The sequence below is a fragment of the Amblyomma americanum genome, chromosome 8 (assembly GCF_052857255.1).
Source record: "Amblyomma americanum isolate KBUSLIRL-KWMA chromosome 8, ASM5285725v1, whole genome shotgun sequence".
Classification (NCBI taxonomy): Eukaryota; Metazoa; Arthropoda; class Arachnida; order Ixodida; family Ixodidae; genus Amblyomma; species Amblyomma americanum.
The window spans coordinates 6,378,486-6,403,305 of NC_135504.1; the positions used below are offsets into that span (position 1 = coordinate 6,378,486).

General features: G+C 45.9%; 1 protein-coding gene across 2 annotated transcripts; it reads left to right on the forward strand.

Moving 5' to 3' along the window:
* The first annotated feature begins 7,898 nt into the window (after positions 1–7,898).
* Positions 7,899–23,877, forward strand: LOC144100004 (uncharacterized). Of its 2 annotated transcripts, XM_077633054.1 has the most exons (9): positions 7,899–7,993; positions 9,574–9,693; positions 12,797–13,019; positions 13,727–13,877; positions 15,837–15,940; positions 16,924–17,074; positions 18,865–19,038; positions 22,153–22,278; positions 23,617–23,877. In XM_077633054.1, exons 1-9 carry the CDS (start codon positions 7,921–7,923, stop codon positions 23,824–23,826), a joined length of 1,332 nt encoding a protein of 443 aa, XP_077489180.1. In that variant the 5' UTR covers positions 7,899–7,920; the 3' UTR covers positions 23,827–23,877. The 2 variants fall into 2 exon arrangements, with proteins under 2 accessions (XP_077489180.1, XP_077489181.1); XM_077633055.1 differs by lacking the exon at positions 18,865–19,038.
* Positions 23,878–24,820: the final 943 nt, after the last annotated feature.

Here is a 24,820-nt window from a genome sequence, read left to right on the forward strand (position 1 = left end):
TCTTCTTCTTCCTCTTAAACCATGGCATATACCCACGTGAGGTATTGGCCAAGGTGTAGCGCCATAAACAAGGCAATTTCCATCGGCGATTACGACAAATAATTAGTGCCAAGCGTGAACTTTCAAAAATGAATCGATAAAAAACGACAGAATATTTAAAGTAAAATAACAAACAGTATTTAGGCGAAAAAGGAAGAGCTCGAAGAATTTTGAGTTAGCAAATCAACCTACCAGCTTCAATTATGTAATCATGGAGAATCCCGCAAATTGAACCCAATGCAAATCCTCTGGCGCTCGCACCGAACGATAATAACACTGGCAGAAATAACGGGAGCCCTAACCTGGAGAGAGGGGCCTCCAGGTAAACCTTTCTCTGAAGGGCAGGGTTTCGCGATTAACTTCTTCCTAGGATTCAGGTTAAATTCCAAGGACGCAAGAACACAGCATGCATTCTTCGTCATCGACAATCCGCATCACAGGACTTTAATCCGGAATGCATTGTTTGAAAACCATTTCAAGGGGTAGCAGATATGTTCCACAGCGCGAGAAAATCCCCAGTGTGTGACGCTGCAGAGCCAAAGAATTTATAAACCTTCCTTATCCTCGCAAACAAACGCTTGGTTGGTTGGAAGTGGCCTCAGTATCGAGATTTCTTTACTCGGCCTCGGTGTCCGATATGTAAACGCGAGGACATTGAAGCCGACATTCACCACTTTCTGTGGGACTGCCCTGCTCTCAAGCCTACAAGGATCCGGCATCCGGGTCTTTCACCGATAAACCCTGCTCCATAGATTGCCTGGACGCAGGGACCACACCATCGCTCAATGCTGGACTTTGTAATATCGGCTAACCTTTTTTCATTACTTTAAACATTACTGCATCCATCATCACAACATCACCCATTGATGCCCTGGGGCAATAAATCTCGTAAATCTCGTTAAAAAAAATTGCCGACGCCCCTTGCGGGTAAAAACCGCAATGCCTTCGCTGGACAGCGGTCGTATTGTTCGCTCTACGTGTGCCTCGTACACGCTATTCTGCGATAGGCTCCACATAAGCGCACACGATTGATTCGTAGCAATGCGCTGATTGTGGCACGCAACCAACGTCAGTGGATCCGCATCCCCGTAACGTAAGTGTGCGGTTATGATGACACTGTCACTGCTGATGATGATTGTGGTCGATATTTATGGGGCAAGAACAACTAAAACCAAAGGCCGTCAGCCGCGGGGCTCAGAGATCAAAGATTTCGGACTCTTCTAACTTGGCATGGAAGTGCGAACAAAAGTACATTCAAGAAAGAAAACAGGATACATAGGGTCTGTTATAAAACAAACTATCTCAAGCAGCACGGATAATTGGCCCAATATTGGAACTGAGTGGTTTAACACTGGCCCTTTGTAAGACCAGTCATTACCAATATATTCCAATATTGGACCAAGGTCCGTTGTATGACCAGTCTTTGCTTATACATTTCCAATATTGAGCCGATTATCTGTGCTGCTTGGGATTATTCATGCAACGCTTGACGAATGGAAAGGCAGCATGCAGTAGCTCGTTAGGGAGAGGTTTATTGAGTGAAGTAAACGCCGAGAGGTCCACCTACACTCCACATAGTAGTGAACCGCTGTGTACAGCTTTAATTTGTCATTTAATAAACGTCTGAAAACTTTTTAGACAAGCTCGAGGACGACGGCTCGCAGAAGTAGGCAAAGGTCACCCGTAGGCGGCCATGTCACCGTTGTGTACCGTCATTCTTCCTTTATAGTACAAATGGCGAGGGCGCCTTATTCACGCCCTAATCACAAACAACGACCGTGGCGCCCTCAACCAACGACGCTTGTGCACGATTTTTCGTCGAAGTCGTCACTGGCCAGACTCTTGTAATAGTCGACGATCCTTCTCTGCGCCTTGAGGCGACTGTGCGAGCCAAACTTGTTGAGGGACGGGCACTCGTCTGCGTAGTCGCCGAAGCTCACGTCCGACATTCCGCCTTTGACCTTGCATAGCTGGAAACAAAAAAAGAAGGGTCTTAATTACTTGGCCAGAACTACCTGATCCAACCCGGGATGCATGGCCTAAAAGCTGTCAGGTGCTTACACAAGGTACGCACAGTGGATCAGGCGATAAATGATAATAAACAGATAAAAACCAACCTGTATGATATCTCAGAAGTACTTGTATTTGGGCGTGTTGGTTCATATCTTTTCAGGTGGACACAGGGGCGCAACAAAAACACACGGACATAGAAGTAGACAGGGACGAGCGCTTACTATCAACAGGCTTTATTTGACGTAGACCGTTAATATACTTTCGCCTACCCAAGCGCCACTGTGCGAATCACAAGCACGTGTGTAACAGAAAACACCAAAAGAAATCGAAAAGAGGCGATTACAGAAATCTATCTAAGAAAACCGTTTCAGATCGGCGAAGCATTACAGACGAATCACTGATGCAGTTATCTATCAGAAATTATCAGTTATTACATCAGAAAAAAAGGAGATAACTGCATCAGTGATTCGTCTGTAATGCTTCGCCGATCTGAAACGGTTTTCTTAGATAGATTTCTGTAATCGCCTCTTTTCGATTTCTTTTGGTGTTTTCTGTTACACACGTACTTGTGATTCGCACAGTGGCGCTTGGGTAGGCGAAAGTATATTAACGGTCTACGTCAAATAAAGCCTGTTGATAGTAAGCGCTCGTCCCTGTCTACTTCTATGTCCGTGTGTTTTTGTTGCGCCCCTGTGTCCACCTGAAAAAATGTATGATATCTGATTGCGTAGTCATTGATCAAAACGATGCCCCAGCGCTCAGGAAATGTGAAATAAGTTGTAACGTCCCCACTTAAGGAGGGGCCTGTATCATGACGGCGTCACAGCATACTACCGATAGGGAACTCCATCTAGTACCCTCATTGGCCCGATGATGGCTCAAGTTACAGAACCCGTACCATACCCCCTGTAGCCCCCACCACATATCCTACCATTATGTTATTACATAGGCGTGCATGAGGGGTTGAATGTATTATGTAGCTCATAAAACGGCTCACGCCACTAACTGGCAGGTTATAGATTTTGTACCCGAAGATAAGGTGGCATGTAATATCGCTATTGAAGACGTCATTTCATAGTGAATATGATCACATTATTACATGTTGACTAAATCATTATTATTTAATCCCTCTCTTTATTATTATTCTTAAAATTTTAAAATCAAAACTCTCATCCCTTTTCTGTTCATGACGAAAAATTCACCGGTGTTGCGCTCCCACGTGCTTTTCCTTTTTGTTAACTGCGTTCAGGTGAATAGCCACCCGATTCTTGGCCGATCCCCCAGTGTGGGTATGTGTCATCTTTTGGTAGGCTAACAACAACAACAACGTTGCGCATTTGGTCAGAACCACTGTCAGAATCGAGTGAGTGAAGACATCAATCGCGAAGCTCTCAGCGGTTCCAACACATATCAGCCAGGTTAAGCGATCCCTTACTAAATACCGCTGATTATCAGCACTTATCATATAATTGGAACGTCCGTTAGTGTAAAACCAGGCTGTGTGAGGTATCAATGACACGGTTGCGGTGCAGGTTTCCCTTTTTTAATTTATATCTATACAGATGTGGGTGGACACCGACAAACCTATGTGACTCATGCGGGGAAGTTCAGTCTGTAGAACATTTTCTACTCTACTGTCCAAAGTTCGCCCTCTCTCCAGGTTTGGGCTCCCGTTATCTCTGCCAGTGTTATCATCGTTCGGTGCGAGCGCCAAAGGATTTTCATTGGGTAAATTTGTGGGATTCTCCATGATAACATAATTGCAACTGCTAGTTTGATTTGCTAACTCTTTAAAATTCTTCGAGCTCTTCCTTTTTCGCCAAAATACTGTTTGTTATTTTACTTTAAATATTCTTCTGTCGTTTTTCATCAGTACTTTTTTTTTCAAAATTCACGCTTGGTGTAGTATTTTGTCGTTATCTCCTATGGGAATTTCTTTGTTTATGCCACTACACCTTGGCCAATCTCCCCACGGGGGTATGTGTCATGTTTTAAGAAGAAGAAGAAGAAGCGCCACTGCTGCTCAAAGTGGGCTTCTTGAGCTCTGCGGCGACGATTCTGTCAAGTTAAATTGGTGAGTGAGGTCTTCACTTGACTTTCGGTGGCTCGCCACCGCGCTGGCTAATTGGGTATGGTGCTCGGTTGCTGACCCGAAAAACGCGGGTTCGATTGCGGCCGCGGCGGTCGCATTTTCATTGAGGCGAAGCCATAGAGGACCGTCTGCTGCGCGATATCAATAACGCGTTAAAGAACCCCAGGGGTCGAAATCACGCCTGAGGCCCTCCACTACTTCGTCCCTCAAAGCCTGAATCGCCTTAGGACGTTAAACCCCATAAAACCAAACCAAACCAATCTTCGATGTTTCGGCAGCTTGTACACGTTGGCGCGGAGAGCCTCTGAGAAGTGTTCAACTCTGCTCTCTTTTGAGAAATATAAACGCTGTCCGAAATTATGCATTTTCTAACTTTGGATTGAATGTAACGCTTTACATTTCGTTCTGAGGTTATTAAACTCCCTTCTAATTAACACTCTAGCAGATGTATATCGCCAGCACTCTCAGAAAAAAAGACCGAGTCAAGTCAAAGACAACATCAGAGTGACAAATTTCGCTCACTTGAGCGCGTTACGGGCAACAGAGTGTACACACTAATTTTTTTTCAGATTTCTGGTCAGCATCATGTACGGTAGTCCTTACATCTACCCGGCGGGAGATAACCTGCCATACGGTTCTTACCAGGACGCTAACGCTCTTTGGCCCAGGATGCATGGGCCCGAACAGGCCAGAACGACCAGTCTACTGATCGCAAACGAGGGTAAGCATCCCGACTGCTGGTCATCGTCATCAGCCTCACTGCGCCCACTGCAGGGCAAAGGCCTCTTCCATTTCTATACAATTAACCGTGTCCTTTGCCAGCTGCGCCTACCCTATGCCCGCAAAACTTCTTAATCTCATCCGCCCACCTAACTTTCGGCCGCCCCCTGCTACGCTTGCCTTCTCTTGGAAAACAGTTCGGTTTGTATCTTCACTGACCAGTGACTTAAGGGATGGCGTAGTTACCTTGGGGGAAACCCCTAAACATTTGACCAACACTGTTCCCGGCCACTTCGAGTTATTGACCAATTCGCTCTCGCCATGCCATAAGCTTGCCGTCCCGGTAAGCTGAGTTGGTAGAGCGACTGCTCCGGTGAAGCAGTCGTCTCGTGTTCGAACCCAGGACCAAGAGGAATTTTTCTTCAACTGCGACGTTTCTGATAAAGCTCTATAGCTTTCCTTTGTAGCCGTTTGGCTGCGTTCGGGTGGATGGCAATGAGTAATTACTCCCTTATTACAAATTTACTCCACCTTGCGGGATTTCCCTAAACATTTGACGATGGTTCCAAAAACGGGTTGGCACCACCACACAGGGGTACATGTTGAAATACTTTCAAAAACCTTCTCCAAACCACAGTTATTGGGTTGATTTATTCACTCGGAAAGACATTTTTGTGCTCGCTAGCATATGGGGCGAATGGGTGGAGCGAATGTGTTACCGTAATAACGAGTTTACGTGCCCTCTCTGGTTTCCATGCTGTGTTGCCCGTTTGGCTGCTTTGTGATTCTTTTCCGATAAAGGCTCTTGATGAGCTAGCCACGAAGTAAGGTCCGAAATACATGTCTGCGCGGAAGTTTGAAAAACACTACATTAGAGCTGTAGCTCTACTAAATGCAAACGTCGCTCACCATTCAGTGCCTGATTTGACGTTGGTTTAACCTTGACAAGCGCAGCATAGGAAGAGATTGACTTTGACAGATTTACAGACTGACCTTGGCCAAGTTCGACCAAAATCGATGCCCAACAATAACTGAACATGTCCGACACAATGGCGACCTCCAGATTTGGCCCGAGTCATTTCCAAAAATTTGGGCCCGCCCACCCCCAAATTTGACCTTGGCCGACTTGGACCAAAATTGGTGTCCAACCTTAATTAAGCGTGCCCGACATGATGGCGGCCTCCATATTTGGGCCAGATAATTTTCAAAATTAGGTACGGGCCACCACTGACATTTGACCTTCGCTGACTTAGACCAAAAGCGATATCCAACCATAACTGAGCGTGCACGACACGAATGCGACCTCCAAATTGGCCCCTGTTCATTTCCACAATGCTATCGCTTGACCTTTGGGAATAGCCGTGGTTAAACCATGCCTAACGTTTTTACTGCATCCTAGTGCTTCTAATCTTTGTCGTTTGTGAATACATTTACTAATATTTTCTGGGATCTGATAAAAATTTAAACGAATTGTACTGAGTTCCGAGAGAAATTCACCGCATGTTATCGCATGTAGTCTAGCCTATCTAACTTTACCCCTGCCATTGCCAGGCTTTCATCTTGAAAGTGTGCACGTAATGCCTCGTCTAGTTAGAAGAGGCGTTGGTGCACGCAGTACCGGTTTCGAAGCGCAGTACATACAGGCAACCCTTGTTTTCCTCTCTCTTACAGAGGACAAGACGCAATCGTAAGTAACACTGTGTGCAGCCATACTGTATCAAAAACTCTCAGTCCACTTTCCCGTCAAATTGTTGCGCAAGTGATTTGGTGGATTCGGACTTCTCGCTGAAGCTCACAAAAATATTTTTTCTTCTTTATGCGGTGTTGATTTCTTGATTGAGAAATGAATTTTCCCCGAACATTAACTGTACTCCCTATAATGCATGAGTGCCATGAATGCCCACAGAAGAAAGTTGGTGCCGCCGCGATATGCAGTGACATTCAAGCTTAAAGTAAGTCCAAAGGTCTGGCGTAACTTTTTATGAAACAGCATTATGGGGACGCTCAAGAGTGCAATGGGGCAGTGGTGTGTTCTGGATTCATTCCGAACACTGGTGGCTGGAGCTCCCGCACATACGTCCGTGCGTAACCAGGAGCAGAGCAGCTGCCAACTGACGCGGGGGGCCGCCGTGCCTATTTTTGCCTATGCCTGGTTTCTTCTTCACCTCTTTTAGGCTGCCCCCATTCTTTAGAGCATGCTCGATTCTCTCCATATCAGAGTTCCTTAGGTTGGCTACCTTCCGCTTATTATCTTATCGATGGCGATAGTATGGAGATATTCTGAATCGCTACCTGCGCGCACACATTGCAATTGCGGCAGTTGTAACCGCATGCTATGATTCTTACTTATCGCATCTTGTGAGGAGGAAAAACTTCAGTGAAGTAGGACCCCAGACAGCCAAAATAAGTAAAAACGTCCGCTGATGCTGTTATATGTATTTCTTATATGCATCGCCGCCAAACTTGATTCGGTAACATTGGACCGCCCGGAGGCTGTGACGTACTATGGAGGAGTGTGGTGAAGTCCAATGGTGGAAGACCGTGGTGGTGTAACGAGATTAAGGAAGGTACTCGTAGGGCGTGGAAGCTGCTCCGCATGGCCCCTCTTAGTATCTTGTGCCAAGCAGAGTGGATGAGTATCAGCGTAGAGTGTTCGATTAGATTTTACTTCAATCTGGTACATGTCACGGATTACTATAACAAAGGTAATACACACATGCAGCAGATATCTTCACATATGCGCAGTAAATGCACGCTACATGCGCAGAAAGGTATTGCATGTAGGGAATATACAGTCGGAGACAGAAATATTCGGGACGCATGAGCCGCAACCAAACCTGATAACGCTGCTACTAGCCTGTGGCTCAAGACAGCACTTGTGGAATTGAAGTTCGGACTCGCTTGCTATATTCTATGGTAGTGAATGGAGGTGATCGCAGAAAGACGTCACACGTATGCGCCTAGATCTCTTCTCACGTGAACTGGAGACCAGCGCCAAGCGATGGCATTTACCTCTGCTTTCCACTTCATGCAGGCAGAACAGCACTACGACGCTCATGGTGACGCTGTGCTCCTTGCTGTTTTTCCTGATCAGTGTCTCGTCCATCACGGTGCTTTTGCTCAGGAGCAGTAAGCACTGACAATGTTCACTTGCCATTGCAAAGGACGAATAGAATATTGTCTACACGTGCTGGTATAGCTCTGTCACATTCGAAATAAATTTGGCCTGTGGCAGGAAAGCAATGGAATGTACATACGTGGCTACATACGCTAAGCAGGAGAGAAAAGAGATGTATTTTGAGAGTAGGAAGCGGCAGTAAGCTGTATTTAGGCTGCTTTTTATTATTCCGATGTTTTTCCTGCACGCGATAGAATTCGTAGAACTTGACTCGTAAGACTTCAGCAGCTTTTAATTGCAAATGCTTTTTCAGAGCTGGAAAGACCGGCACCTACCTTGGCTCTGGTCTTCTTAAGCTAGAAATATTTGTTTATTCATTGTTGCAAGACAGCAGCTCTTAACCACGAAATCTGCACAGAAGTTCGTCACTCGTGTGCGCTCGTCAAAATGCATTCCTTCTGGGGATAGTTGTTGCGTACCTAAATAGAATAGAATAGAATAGCAGGGCAAAGACAATGAAGTGTCATTCATAAAGCGTTACAAATTGTATGCTCACGAGGAAATCCCTTCGCTTTAAGTAGTTTGTGTTGCTTTTATTTTTCTGATGCGAAAGGGCACCTTTACCATAACTGTGCTTCAACGCTGCAACGCCTTGCTGCTTGACAATTCCAGTACGCTCTCACGCAGAAAAAAACAGTGCTTCGGTTCGCGTATTACACTCATACCCTGAAAAATATACTCCACAACTTTTGAGGTCTGCGGAATTCTTCTCACAGTTGAACGGTGCATCCTACAACTGCAGTTGTATTCCACCTTGAGTGCAGAAGACGCATTTACAAATCCTGCTCTGTATAGCACTTGGCAAAGAGGTCACCAGCGATACAGGAGAGCAGTTGGACTACGCCTTTAGGAAGCGCCCATTACGGCTTTATCGTGGCGTACCTTAAAACAGTTTAACGGCTCACTGCAGGATATAGCATACTTCTTTTTGAGTCCGTTCTTTTATGTTCCACTGTCTTTTTTTTGCGTAGCATGCACTTTTTTGCACTTAATAAGAGTCTCTATAACAGTCTTGTAAACTTCATGTTCCCATCTGCAGACTACATCCTCCAGCAGTTCATATTTAAGATGTGCTTGAAAAGCACTATTTTGCTAGAGCGGGGGAGTGGGCGGAAGGCTGTTTAGGTGGCAGACATATGTACTGTACTGGTGGGAAGGGGACAATACAACATACGGGGTGCACTGAAACTCAAACAATTCTACCATTGGTCATTTTTTCTACATTCCAGTCTAGCATACACTCTAGCCGCCCTAAAAAGAAAACGGAGTAGAGGTCCGTTGAAAAATTCCGCTCCTTCATCCGGGTCGCTGCTAAGGCAAACATCATGGGTATAGCACTGGTCAGATGGTTGAGCCGCGTACGACCTCGATGTATGCACTCGCAACTGCTTGTATAGAGAGCGTAGTGATGCAAGTTCCCTGCCGACCGCGTGCTCAGTGTCCCTTTAAGGGCGCATGTGCTTTTTTAGCTTGTGCGATGGCACAACCTCATGATTTACGAAAGCCACTTTTTGTAAATATGCGTGTGTAGCTTTCCCCGACCCTTCCACCGAGGTCAACGATCAGAGCGACGAGAGTGAACGTGGCCCTCCCGGCCCAGCTCCCCCCATGGCTGTGGAGGTGCCTGTCTTGGTCGACGACCCGACGAAGAGTGAGTCCAGTGCTTGTGTACGGTAACGTGCACTGACTGCTAGTCCTGCAGAGCACAGCAGAAACATCACTTACACAGTAAAGGAGAACCAGCCGTGGTTTCTCAGTGGTTAGGGCGCTCGGCTACTGAGCCGGAATACCCGGGTGCGAACCCCACCGCGGCGGCCGCGTCTCCATGGAGGCGAAACGCAAAAGGCGCCCGTGTCACGCTGTGCGATGTCAGTGCACGTTAAAGATCCCCAGGTGGTCGAAATTATTCCGGAGCCCTCCACTACGGCACCTCTTTCTTCTTTCACTCCCTCCTTTATCCCTTCCCTTACGGCGCTGTTCAGGTGTGCGCCTGAGATGTGAGACAGACACTGCACCACTACCTTTCCCCAAAATACCAATCTTCAATTTTTTTTTACTAAAGAAATTGTTCTAGCAGCTTAGTGCACCGCGGTCAGGTTCTGATGGTTGAATGAATGAATGAATGAATGGATGGATGGATCAATGAATGAATGAATGAATGTTTGAATGAACTAATCAATCAATCAATCAATCAATTAATCAATCAATCAAGTGACTAAGCAGTTCATAGGAGCTTTACCTTGAGAAATCATGAATTATTCGTCTAAAGGAATGAATAAATATTTGATCTAAATTGTAGTTCATCGATCTAAAATATTGTGCAGTGAAAGAACCACAGCAACGCTTACCAGTACACGTCACTTCGTGGCGCACATGTCACCTTTCTTTTTGTTGCTTCATCTGGAGCAGAGACCAGCGGTGAGCACCTCACCGTGGGCGATACAGAGAAGTTCATGAGCAGGAGTTGGATTTCTCTGTTTTTATTTTTCAAAACTTCGGTGGTCTTTTTCCGGTGCTTATATCAGGACGCGATATATCACGATATATCATTTCTCTTGAAAAAAAAATTCCTTTGACATACATCGTATCTCGCTGACATACGTAATGACGACAGCGATGGAACTGCTGCTGAGCCCTCGCCGAAGCTATGGTCTTATGCTGCTGTGATTGGAGCTCGCTATGGTGGCGTGACAGTGATGGGGACGCTGACGCTCGTACAACCGCGGCGACACGTTGTGAAGTAAAGGTTACACCCTGTTCACATTTAGACGCTTCCATATTTATTCAAGGATATTTAGAACGGTCGCGCAGCTGTGGCTGTTGAAAGTTAATTACACACACTCATACCTCAGACTGAAATACGGTCACACACCGCACCAAACGGTAATGCTGTCTGCCATCTTCGATCCGACTGCACCGTCTTGTGCGGCCGCCGCCGAAGTCCCCATCACCGCTCAAACTCTATCTCCCGCGCACATTCCGTTATGTTTGCGCCAAATTCTGTGCCAGATAATCGCCAATATTTCCGCCTTTTCCACATCTCGTCAACTACACAGAAAACGCAAAGCAACGTAACGCACCTACAAACACGAACACCACTTTCACACGTACTGTTCTCAACCGCCTTCGCAAATACAATATGCCGCAAATTTCAGTGAACCCAAACTATCGCTGCTTGCAAACCTCCCGACAGATCCCATCACCTCTCTTTTGGCAAAAAAAAAAATGCAGCGAACTCTAAAGCAGCTCCAGCCGAGTGTATTCGGCAGCGTTGTGCTCCGAAACTGCGCCAGAGTGAAGACGCGAAATCCGTGAAATCCGTCCATTTGCGGCTATTTGTTCCGCACGCATTGCCGACCTTTTCTCCACACCTGGCGCCGACCTCAGCAAAGTCCCGACGTACGTACACAGGGTACAATTAGACTTTACTTTTTTTTTTACTTTTAAAGTACAGCTTAAGGTGTCGTCGGCTCTCCAAGTTGATCTGGGCCGTAACGCTTGGTCTACCAGCACGTGCGGCTGCACTGGAGTTCCGCTGCTAAATTTAGTGCATTTATATGGCTACTCCTGATCAACAGCTGGAAAGATGTGGTAGACAGTGACCAGTCACCACACTGTGATAGTTATCAGTTAACTATAATAATTCAATTAACCGGCTTACTTGATAACATGATTCACTTCTTTCCTCCCGCCCGCAAACGCTGTAGTTCCACGCGCCTCGGAAACCCTTCTCTATACCTCAAAAATGCTCTTGTTAATAAATAGTTGGTGACCTTCGCTGAAACTTCAGGTATAAGCGCTGTGCTACAGAAACGTTTGCGCTAGTGGACTCACATTTGGGAAGCATCTGGATTAGTGCGCCCTTAAACCGGTAGACATATGACCTGATAAGAGGGTGTTGCTCATACGCGCCGATATACAATGCTGTCCGTGCAGTGTTTGTGCTGACGTAGGGTGCAAATGGGCAAAGTATGACTCGTGAGTTTCAGCAATCTACTCGTATGTGTCGCTTGCCGAGAACCTTCAAGCCATTGAAGCTAGAAGAGAGGCTTACCAGTATGTCTATACGGCACGACATCATTTCTACTCCTGGATGTGGATCGTTTATATAGTATGGCAGGTCTCTAAATGATGGCATAGTAGTTACTGATTTTTTGGCCTGAAAGAGAGCCATGGAAGTGCTGCCCTATACGGGATTGCTGGAAGTTACGTCTGTAGGAATCATCGTTCGCCGCGGTCCATGTGTTGAAGAGAGCGGGCGCTGTCTCCTTTGTAGGCGGTCATCCTGCTGCTGCCTCAGAATCGGCGGTGCCTCCTGTTAACATGTTTTCTAACCTCGGCTATCTTCATTGCTGTTTATCACCTCCCTCAATACCTACGCAGATTATGGTTGTGGCGAACGCGCCCTGCACTAGTTAAAAGCTTAACAATATTGACAGTTTTAAACTGTGCAGCCAAAGAGTGCAAGCATATACGCATAGCGGACCAGCGAGGTACCCACCACGCATGCGCAGTGACCTAGTTGGGAAACGCTGTTGCCACTGCGTATGCGCAGCTGACGCCCTGTGCTGCTGTTGTGTACATCTACGCATTAGTATGTCCTATAGCTATCCTATTGCTGCAAGTTTATTAAGTGGACACTGAGTGTTCCCCTTAACACTGTACTTGACTGCACGTCCTTATTGCGCGCAAGATATACCGGACATATATGTGTACATACTTCGACTAAAGGAATTTGCTGCACACGTCTACAGCGCAGGGGCCCGAGACCTTGCTGTGCACCTACGGCGCCAGGACGAAGGCAGGCGCGGTAATGGCTGAAGACGGTCTCTGCGATTACGCCTTCTTCGACTCGCTGTACAAAGACGACAAAAACACACTCGTCGACCACGCGCGGTTCGAGCAAGACCTGAAGACGTTCTTGCGAGCTGCCCGCAGATATACCAGAACTGCACTCGGTCTGGCATTCGCTTTTCTGTGAGTATGCTCCTTTTGCATATAGGCGGTGTGAAAAAAAAAATTACGGGTATTCCCATTCAACTATTATAATGGAAATCAAATGCAACCGACCGATAATTTCATCTAGGGAGATATAAATCACTACAACGCTTGGGATAATCCCTTCAAAGCGGAAACGAGCCTCCGAGACCTGCGGTTGCAATGGCGTCAATGTAGCATGACTTCTCACATAACACAAAATTTAGTGTTGCCATCACTCCTGGATGATGTCATGGTCAATTAGTAAGCACTTATTCAGAGCTACCGTTAATAATAACATTTATTGTTATAATGATCAATTATTCAGCGTTTGTTTGGATTGACTGCTAATAATATTAAATGTTAATCACAAATCATTTAAGAGAAAATGTACCGTATCTACGCAAGATTTGGAGAGGCTCCTAAGGCTTGGCAGTTATTATGGTTGTAAAATAATTACAATACTAGCATTTATTCCATACCAAGAAAGTGGATGCCGCGAAATGCCCCCAACTGAGTAAATGGCGCTGCCTTCGATCCTCAAAAGGTCAATGTTGGTGTTGTAATATCGATTTGCACTGCAGTAAGGATAGAAAGAATGCATTCTTAGGTTTACTCGACATAGCCATTGATGGCATGTCATCCAGGGCTGCGAAAGTGAGCGGGCTTCCTCGTGGTCATGCTTGAAGCCCACTCGATGTGCGCAGGCGAATGGCACGGACGTCCACCGATTTGCGGCAGACACAGCCCAGTCCGCTGGAAGAGTTCTGGCGCTTGAGAATCTTCCACGCTGGTGTGCTCGACACGGTCGAAAACACGTACTCGCAACAGATGCAAGAGGCCATCTCCTTGCTCAAAGTGAGGCTCACTCTCCCATTATTATGCTCGAAGGGCAACAGCACAAACAACCAAAAAATATCTAAGAACACGCGCACGGGGCCGGGTGCAACATTCTACTACTGAAATGCACCCCTCCTGGAACCGTTTGGAGCAAAATAAGAACGGATTGAGCTCTCTCGTCATCTGCTCTTCCCCGTTGCAGGAGCTCCAATAACTAGGGCTACCTTTTTCTTCCTCTTCTTTTTCTCCTTCTCCTTCCTTTGATTTCCAAACTCAGCTGGATAACTTGGATAACGATTTGTTCTACTAATCACATAATTTAAGGAACGACGCAGCAACTGAAAGTATTTTCGTTCTGTTTGCATGAAATGTAACCAAATTTGACACCGATATGCAACTCTGCAACTACATTTTTCAGCCTAGCTGGTATAGTTAGTGCATAATTACAGTTAACACCTGCGTAACTGCCCCCACATGATGTAATTAAAAAGAAACTCCTGAAGTGCTTCAATTCAGCATGTTCACAAAGCCCTGCTCCGTGCAACAAATGCATTGGTTCTTTTATATACGTGCATTACTCATTGAAACAAGACTACTCATGCAAACAGCAATCGCAGAAAATGATGCAAGCTGTGAAAATCAACTCTAAGGGTTATTCACTTGTTTGGCTCGTTTATCAATTGAAATTATTTTGCATTTGGCCCACAGAAATGCGGCACTGCAACCAAAGAAAGCTCTGATCTCTCTTTTTCCTGATGATTCTATGATGTTGGTGCTCTGTTCTCAGAAACTAGCGGAATCCAAGATGGAACAGGACCATTAGGGTCACGATTTGCTCACAATTTTCGGCGATCACATATAATAAATACGGGGTTTTCTCAACTTGTACCTCATATTTCTCTATATTTTTTGTCACGAGACAGATTATCATCTGAATATTACGTAAACAAATGCAGAGATGAAAAAGTGAACAAATTGGCAGTCAGTTTGCTGCGTCCTCTATGAAACCGTTAAACTCCATTGAACCATCCTGCATTAAACAAACCTCTAGCTGTATTCGTCCTGGGATATTGTACCAATATCTTCAATGACGAGTTACACTAGTCCGACTCCATGTTGCACTCCAACTCGCAGCTTTTTCTTGCAGCGTGCAGCACCAAGCAGCGGTTTCTTTTTTTTACTTAATCAGGAATCCGTAATGTAGAAAATAAGGTGTTTTATGTGCCTTATAGCGAACACAGCAGATAATATTTTGCGATACATGAGCGGGGTAGCAAGTCGTCTGACACTGTAGACATATTTTGCTACCGGTGACTATAATTTTGTCTCGCATTTTGAAGCGTAATGTGCACCTTGTTATTGTTATTTCAAAATTACCTACCTAAAAGGTTATTTTCACGATCTTAAATGTGTTTACTTGATAAGTCGTGGCACTTCAATGTTGCTATTCCTATCGATTATGGCACTTTGCAAAAAGTTTTGCCCGTCCTTGCAAAAAATTAATTCGCTGCTATTTTTTTCTGCAAAACTAAAGAAATGTTATAAGGTCTTAATATATTACTTAAGAGGAAAAATGTTTCTTTTCGATGAAAACAAAAATGGTGTGTGAAAAGGTTTAACCAGGTGAGCTTGGAAAAACAAGAGTAAGAAGTAGTAGTGCAAGACAAGCGCAGCGAAGGGGATAAAAAAAGTACATACTTTGTCAAAAATGCGCAACCCCCAAGTGGGCTTTTAAGCCGAGCAGTGGAGTCTTCATCAGATTCCTGGAAGTTCAAACCTCTGATGGCATAATGACTACAGTTCCTCTGAATTGCGAAATGTTCAGAACGCTGATGATGCAGAACGAACCGCAGGGCGTGGCCGAAAAACAAAACTTTTCTGACAAAAACTGTATGAAACCACATAGACCAATACCATACAGTATGTCAGTCCAGAGTTCCCGTGGACTGGCCTGCAAGCATTTTTCTCCACTTACAGATGTTTCACGACCTTGCCTCAGCACGGGGTCAACCTACACTGACAGCGCTTGCCTTGCCGACTCCACACAGGGACTGGGCCACCTTCCTGGCAGACCAGGGCAGGTCAGTTCATCAGGCTATCTCTGCAGAAATGGCATCACCGGCCATGGCGTTATGGCGAAAAGAGTAAATGTGTAGTGGCCAAAATAGGAGAGCAAGACGACGACGTTTAGGGACTCGCTCTTGTCGGGTGTTTATGTGACCACTGGACTGATCGTCCAATTAATATAACGACGACGATCAGTCTGTGTGGCAGAAGCACTACGATAACTGATCGTGTGCTTCATGTTGGATTCGAACGATCGATCGCTGCTGGTCGATGCTGCTGCTTCGTCATAATCATCATCATCTTACTGGACGCATCCATGGCAGGATAATGGTCTCGATTATAGCCTTAACCCTCTCCTGTGCCAGCTGCGATAACATATCCCCGCAAACTTCCTGATCACATATGCCCACCTGACCCCACATTCCGGCTGCCTGACGCTGGTGGCAGTAATCGTATAATGAAGATGAAGCATCGGAGAAATAAGGTATGGCGCTACAGTAGGGATTAGAAACAATATGAATGATCCCCGTCCTGCGACGACAAGAGAGAGCACCAGCGAGCCCTCTAATATACATGTGGACTTTCTCGACCGGCGCTGTGTATATTGGCAGCACATACAACTGTGAAGGCGAAAGTGGTCGTTGCTATTGCACATATAAACCAGCCTTGTGTCGTACAAACACGGCAGCCATCAGGCTGTGGAGATTACAGCCCATGTACTTTGTAGACCACGGCCCGTCCATGCAGTAGCGTATACCCCACCGAAACGCATAAAAACTGCGGCGTAGTGGTTTGCGTGGTTAACATCCCGCGGCTGCACATAGAAAATGGACAACGCCGTATTACAGGGTGCTCGATTAACACACACTTTTTCGAGCACTTCTCGAGATAAATACACTAACGATGAAAACTACAACTTGGAGGAAATGCCTGGAAGTTGTCTGCGACTGCCAAAAAAAAATTCCTTGAAATGATAGCCTGCGTTGCCAATGTGCAGGAATTTGGGATACTATCCGGACATGTTCGTGGTGCATGGCCACTACATATTCGGCGACCACACCGTCGATCCCTGCGCCGTGATGCCTCCGACACGCTACTCGTCGGTCGAACTGCCGAAAGATTTTTTCCGGGACTACCGATTCGACCTGGTGAGTCGGAACGCGCGGCACTCATCGCTGCTTATAGAAATTTCGAAGCGACTTTTGGGTAAGCCATAAAAACGCGAAATTTCCTTATGAATAGGAGCAGCTCGGTTGTCTTTGGCTAAAACCCATAAGGCGGCTAGCTTTTTAGATGTCATTATGCCTCTTCCGCCGTCTCATTCCTAACGGTACCGATCTCTTGTCCAACTTGAAGATATCTCTGAGCCCGCCAGCGCCTTTGTAGACAAACAAAAAGCTGCTCGCATAGGCTCTTGTATTGAAAGAACAGATGGGCCTTCCTTTCCACCGAAAACTGCCAAACGAAAGCCTCTCACGAAAACCAGCAGTCTCATCAAGAAGGGTGTAAGTTTGAAATGCGTTACATTGGTGGCGCAGCGCATTCTAGAACTACTCATAGGTGGTTGTAGGCGCACAAGGGTATCGGCCAAGTCTTCTGGCTACTGAACGTACCCCCACCTTCGCCAGCTGCTGTTCTTTGAGCTAGGCAGCGCGCATGGTCTACCGGGCGGCTTTGTCGGCTTGAGAAGCATCTACGACTGCTCGCTTTTCTTAGCTGGAGAGTACTATTGCCGTCCTTTGCCGCTTTTGGCACTTTATCAGCAAATAGTCAGCAAAATAATTTTTACTGGCAGTTTCACAGCAATTCCTAGGTCATTGATACAGACAAGACCAAGCAACGGTCCATTCACAGAGCCCTGCGGCACATCTGGGTACATATCCAAGAAATCAGATCCGCAGCCGTCAATACATATAACCTGTTTGCGGCTAGTCAGATGGGCTTCTACATAATTCAAAACCTTTTATTATATTCGATTTTACACAGTTCAATACTGTGCGGCACCATATCGTGGACTTTCGCGAAATCTAAGCAAACTGCAAGAATCTTCTGATGATCACCTAATGGTTTGCTAAATCATCAACGGCCTATATGGTAGCGCTTTCGTCGAAAGCTTTCGGCAGAATTTGTGCTGGTTTTCATAAAGTAATCTAGTGGCCTCAAGATAAAAAAGTGTCTTGCTGCGCTATGACATGCTCCATGAGTTTACATGTACCTAACTGAACTTAGGGACATAGGACGATAATTCTTCATGAGCGTGAGGTTACCATTTTAAAATATAAGAATAACGATGACAAAGCACCATTCATGCGGCATAAAATGAGTATTTAGCAATTTTTAGAAAATGACAGCGAGGCAGATAGACACCCATCGAGCATATCTTCCTCTAAAATCTGATCGCCGGCCCTAACTGTCCCAACTACCACTTTAAGCTTTAAAAATTAGTGTCTCGAAATCTACATCGGTTAAAGTATAGACAGCAATTAATTTTAGCACGTACCGGCTTCGAATCCTAAATTTCTGTCTTGAAGTAAAGGGTGGCCACGGACAGATGGATGTTATCTCTCATTAGCTACATTATCTCTCGTTAGCTATGTTATTCCTTATTAGCTACGTCACGATCAGTGAACAATGGGGAACAAATGGGAAGAAAAGCAAGATACATGTTTTTGAGTAAGAAAACAAAATTACGCCGTGTTTCTTAGTCCTGTTCAATGAGAATCTCCGGAATTGAAGCACACACAATGGGGCTGACTTTTCTAAATGCATAGTTCACAAATTTTGGTACATTTATTAAACAAGAAAAAGTCTGTCACGTGTAACTAATTAGTATACAGTATTTCCCATGCAAACTTACGTAAACGCGAACCAAAACATATGTTGTACAATTTTAAATGTCGTAAGAAATACACTCAATTTTCACACATATTCCCTACAGGAGTCTGCCCCGTCCGGTATTCGCGCGTTCCGATCCAGAAACGGGTCAAGCCGGGGGTTTGTGTCGGTCACCATGAAGGGCCGGTGGACGTCGCCGAGTTCGGGACAGCCGTTCGAGTTCTACTCGCGGTGCGACACCGACTGGAGTGCGGTGTCATTCGGCAGTTACACGGAGGTGGGTGATGGCGTGTTTGGGTGACCTCCGCGGGTGCAAATATCGGTCCAGCATTCCAATACGTTATGAACCGAGAGCGACCGTAGTTGAGTCGATAGTTGGCTGCAGGCTGGTCTCGATATCTGTCCTCACGTGCACACTAATAGTTAGGCTTTCTGGCTATCATTGGGATCTGGCGGTATTGTACAAAGGGGGCAACTGAGCCCGATACGGGCGGATTGAGCGCCTGCGGCTGTTCTAAAAGCTGGAAGCCCACCCTGTCACACGCACTAACACATGTGCCTAAAATTTTTACCACAGTAAGAGTTGTAAAAGAGTAGCTCCAATTTTAGAACTTGACTGCGCACTGAGCGGGCGCTTTGGAGAGAGGAGCCGCCGCACCGGTTTCTAAAGCAGAAAGCACGAAAAGATTTGCCACATGTGTGCAATGCATCCGCATTGCCATTTGTTTGCATGTTCCCTTTTACAATGCTTCTAGCTGTACATGTCTGCAATGCCCCGAGTGTAACACCTAAACGCAACCAATTACTTCAAATCTGTAGTGAGGCCAACGTAGTACTATTTGCTATCTCTTCGCATAGCCTAGAGTCATTCTTTTAGCCAGCCTAGTTGTTTAATTAAATATAATCATCCAAATTTTCGAGTCTTGGCTTCAGGAAGGTGTTAGCATGAGTACTCTGAAGGAGACGCTGCTACAAGGGAGCCCGGCATTGCAGCAGCGAAAGAAATTTAAAATTCTGAGAGCTTTTAAGTGTGCTTATGTGAAGGAATGCATAAGCATGTGTTTTGAAAAAAGGAAACATTTTTGACGAAAGGAAAGGGCACAGTAGCTCTCAGATCTGGACATCTCGGTGGACACCTCAGCCCCAGGAAAGCATGTGTTTTGAGGAAAGGAAACGTTTTTGACAAAAGTGAAGGAAAGGGCGTCTCTGTGGACACCTCGACCTGCAAAAGCATGCGTTTTGAGAAAAGGAAACTTTTGACGAAAGCACAGTAGCTCTCAGATCTCGACCTCTGAGATTTTGACAACTTTTACATTTTGCTTCAACATTTTGTGGACACCTTTTCGCTGACATAGCCTAGTAATGCTTTTGTATTAATAAACGAATGCTGCTGTGTACGGAGGGTACGCAGTCACAATAGGAATCATTTGGGTTCATTCACGTGGAATGGTATCTCTCTCTGAAACTTTTGCTACCTTCAGCTGAGACACCCAATATGTATTCCTTGGTGGCTCAGTGGTTAGGCGCTCGGCTACTGATCCAGAGTTCCCGGGTTCGAATCCAACCGCGGCGGCTGCATTTTTATGGAGGCAAAACGATAAGGCACCCGTGTGCTGTGCGATGTCAGTGCACGTTAAAGATCAACAGGTGGTCGAATTTATTTCGGAGCCCTCTACTGTGGCACATCTTCCTTTCTTCTTTCACCCCCTCGGCGGCTGCATTTTTATGGAGGCAAAACGATAAGGCACCCGTGTGCTGTGCGATGTCAGTGCACGTTAAAGATCAACAGGTGGTCGAATTTATTTCGGAGCCCTCTACTGTGGCACATCTTCCTTTCTTCTTTCACCCCCTCGGCGGCTGCGTTTTTATGGAGGAAAAACGCTAAGGCGCCCGTGTGCTGTGCGATGTCAGTGCACGTTAAAGATCCCCACGTGGTCGAAATTATTCCGGAGCCCTCCACTACGGCACCTCTTCTTCCTTTCTTCATTCACTCCCTCCTTAATCCCTTCCCTTACGGCGCGGTTCAGGTGTCCGCCGATATATCAGACAGATACTGCGCCAGACCCGCCAGACAGACCCGCCGCGGTGGCTCAGCGGTTAGGTTAGGGCGCTCGGCTACTGATCCGGAGCACCTAGGTTCGAACCCGACCGCGGCGGCTGCGTTTTCATGGAGGCAAAACGCTAAGGCGCCCGTGTGCTGTGCGATGTCAGTGCTCGTTAAAGACCCCCCAGGTGGTCGAAATTATTCCGGATACGGCACCTCTCCCTTCCTTCTTTCGCTCCCTCGTTTGTCCCTTCCCTTACGGCGCGGTTCAGGTGTCCGCCGAGATATGTGAGACAGATACTGCGCCATTTCCTTTCCCCAAAAAACAAATTATTATTATTATTATTATTATTATTATTATTATTATTATTATTATAGTGCGCCATTTCCTTTCCCTCAAAACCAATTATTATCACCTTACTAGACTCCCGCAACTATTTAAGGCATGTTGGCCGATTTCGCGTCGTACATCGTGTGCACAGAAGCATACTAGGACCAGATTAACTTTCAAGCCTCCCTCTCAACACACGCCGTCACTTAACCTAACAACACTGTGGTACCCGCTATAATAGCCCCAGATCTGCCATGGCTGATCAGCAGACCGCACGGCAGCTCATGATCCCCTGACCTATGGCCATCATCATCATCAGCCTGATTACCCGCTGCAGGGCAAAGGCCTCTCCCATGTCTCTCCAATTAAGCCTGACCTTTGCCTGCTGCGGCCACCGTATCCCATCAGACTTCTTAATCTCATCCACCCACCTAACCTTCTGCCACCCCCTGCTATGTTTGCTTTCTCTTGGAATCTACTCTGTTACCCCTAAAGAATAGCAGCTATCTTGCCTTCGCATTACATGCCCTGTCCAAGCCCACTTCTTCCTCTTGATTTCGACTAGGATGTCCTTAACCCGAGTTTGTTCCCTCACCCACTCTGCCCGCTTCCGGTCTCTTTAACATTACACTTATCATTTTCCTTTTTATAGCTGGCTGCGTTGTCCTTAACTGAAGTTGAACCCTTTTCGTTAGCCTCCACGTTTCTGCCCCGTAGGTGAGTACCGGTAAGATACAGCTGTTGTATACTTTTCTTTTGAGGGATACTAATAAATTGCCATTCATGATCCGAGAGAACCTGCCATATGGGCTCCACCCCATTCTTATTCTAGTTATTTCCCTCTCATGATTCGGCTTCTTAGACAAAGACAGAAAAGGGGTCTTGGCTTCAATTTGGTGCATTGTAAATAATGCCCTCTTGTATTTGGCGCAGCTCAGTTGGTTGCGTGTTACAACGAACAACTGAGTGACTACCTCTCTAATCAAGCAACTGTGTATTTATCACTGTTCTTGCAGGTGTGCAGAGACAGAAAGTATGCGCCTCAACTGCGGTATAAACCTGATCATCGCGCAGTGCTGACGCATAATCCTGCGCTGCGCCGTGCATTTGCCTACGACAACGAACAGGGACTAGGCACTAAGGTATCGGAGGGCTCGATTTTTGTGAAAGCACTTGAAGGACCGGATTCAGACAATTAATCACTCACTACGTACAGCAATGTTTTTGGGGTAGGCCTGCACGGAAACGGGTACAAGATAGTTTACCGAGGTGTGTATAGGAACCATTCATGCAGTAGCAGAGAATGAACACAAATTTAAATTGATTATTTTTTACCGATCTTGGATGCTCTGTGACGAAGTGCGTTTTGGTAGTTAGATTCTTAGGCAGAGAATGTCGCTCGCCAAGAGAAAGCTGCGCTGTCTGACCCTCGCTTACACTGAGAAGTGGAAACAAACAAGTGTGTTGCTGTTTTTATTGCCAGCTTTTTGACAAATGCCCTTTCATCCTTTTTCTACTACTACTATTAGTACTAGCACTACTCTTACTAACTACTAATACTGCTAGCACTACTACTACTACTACTACTACTACCACCACCATAAACACTGAGGCACCGCGATGGGGTGCTTCATGAAGATTAGTCGACCCAAGTACTTCACTGACTTTTACTTTCTTCACTTATACTGAATCAGTGGGTCTCGGCATTGAGGAGAACTGAGAGGGGTTGGCTTGTGCTAAACATGACTGCCTAGCCCTGACAAAGTCCCGTCTTGTCGAAACAATGATTGAGTTATAATTAACCTTGTACATTCCCGTCTTCAGTTTTTCCTTAGTGATTAGTAAATCACGCTGTGCTACTTTGCCAACTGAAGTCATACTGCACAAATGGCTGGAAGCCTCGCACGTCCGACAGTGACGACCTCAGTCTGGTATGATCGGACCAACGCAAAAAATAAATATGCTTGGACATTGACAGCCTCAGATCCGTTTTATGAAGAAGTGGAATGAGCTGCCCAGCTCGAGTAATGCGTGCCGTTGAACAAATTTTATTCTAGACGAACTGCTCATAGGTAACAAAGTATTGGTTGTGTACACCGTTGAAGCATATATCTTCACTAATATATTTTTTCAAGTCACTGCTGCCTACTGCCTTGTTTAGCAGAGTGTGATATCATGACGCCTCTGACATTCGCAATCGTTGACCGTATGTAATCACTTGATCAACAGCAAAATTACGTGAAGCATTATTGTTGGTCCCATAAACCTCACTTACCACTTAGTCATGTCAGCCGTACTGAATGAGCCACGTGTTCGATGAAATTCGCATTACCTGAATACCACTTCAACATCTTGCTTAACGACTTTACGTAAATTATTAAGCACAGGTGTCTTTGCAAGTTTATTCGAGCAGACTCTGCAGTTTCAAAGAACATCAATTAAACTTCAATAAAACCCTTCTTTGGTTTCTTCGCTCCCAGCTGTGCAAGGTGAAAGGCGAAGTGTTAGACTTGAATTTCGGCATCGCCGTCTACGATGTTGACTTCGACGACTACGCAAACGAGTGTTCATCCCTAAACAAGTTCGGCTCGCACAGTCGGCTGAGGACGCTGAGGAAGATCGTCGACTACTACAAAAGCCTGTCTAGTGACCGCTTCGACGAGGCATCGTGCACAAGCATCGTTGGTTGAGCGCACTGCGGTGCGTTGCTCCCGCTAGTGCTTGAAAAACGTGCATCTGCCTTTAGTATAATATAGAACAAGGGCATACAGTCCTGGCATGGGTGGTTCGTGTCATCCTCACCTGTATGGGCGAGTCCTCGGTGACGTAATGTTTACTAACCCTTGAGTCCTACAGGCACTAGAAAGAAGTGTGGTCAGAAACGAATGCTCAAAGTGGTAATAGAAAATAAAAAAGCGGAGGTTGTACGATTAAGCAATCAATCCCATTAAACTCTGAGCTTTCCATCCGGAAGTCTACTGGCATGCCGGACACGACAATAGTTGACAGTCTGTAAATTCGGCAGTCTGTAAAGTACAGCAAAGACAACAGTCAGCAAAGTATAGAAACAGCGTGCATCCATTGCTTCAGTACTTTAGCGTACCATAAGCGTTTTTATATTATTTTTAAGGTGAAAGCAGTACTAACCGCATTTGACAAAATCCGTCGGCGACCGTTGTAGCTGAGGCCGAGAGATGGTCCCGAAAAGATGACCTTGCAACAGCCGTCGTCTTGAAACCAAAGCAGCAATTGCGACGATAGCATGCACTACTGATACCAGGAGCAGCCACCTCACCCCTTCCGCCATCCCCTCCAACACAACACACGCCATTTGCTCATACAGCATAACTTACTGCCAGACCATGAAGCGTCAGTTTGTCAGACTTTGATATCAAAATAGTGATGAAACCGTTCGTTGTACAGCGTTCCAGCTGGTGTCATACGATTTATGACTGCAGAGAGCATAAAGCTGCTAGTCAAGTTGGAGGCTAGCTATTGAAAGAAATTCCAACCGATGACATATAAACCCAAGTTGAGGCATTCATGCTTTCGCCTGCACAGAAAGTAAGCAGTTTTAAGTGGCCTCGGTATTTTTCTTTCTGAAGGAGGCGGGGGTGCGGCTATGATTGGTTTGAACATCGAGATCGCGTATAATCGTAATATTCTCAATTAAAGTTCATAATT

Bases quoted from the DNA above. Each gene is read 5' to 3' on its own strand.
- LOC144100004 (XM_077633054.1), top strand. From the start codon at position 7,921: ATGGTGACGCTGTGCTCCTTGCTGTTTTTCCTGATCAGTGTCTCGTCC. The intron at 7,994-9,573 runs GTAAGCACTGAC...ATGCGTGTGTAG, and splicing joins GGTGCTTTTGCTCAGGAGCA to CTTTCCCCGACCCTTCCACC. The intron at 15,941-16,923 runs GTCAGTTCATCA...GCCAATGTGCAG, and splicing joins TTCCTGGCAGACCAGGGCAG to GAATTTGGGATACTATCCGG.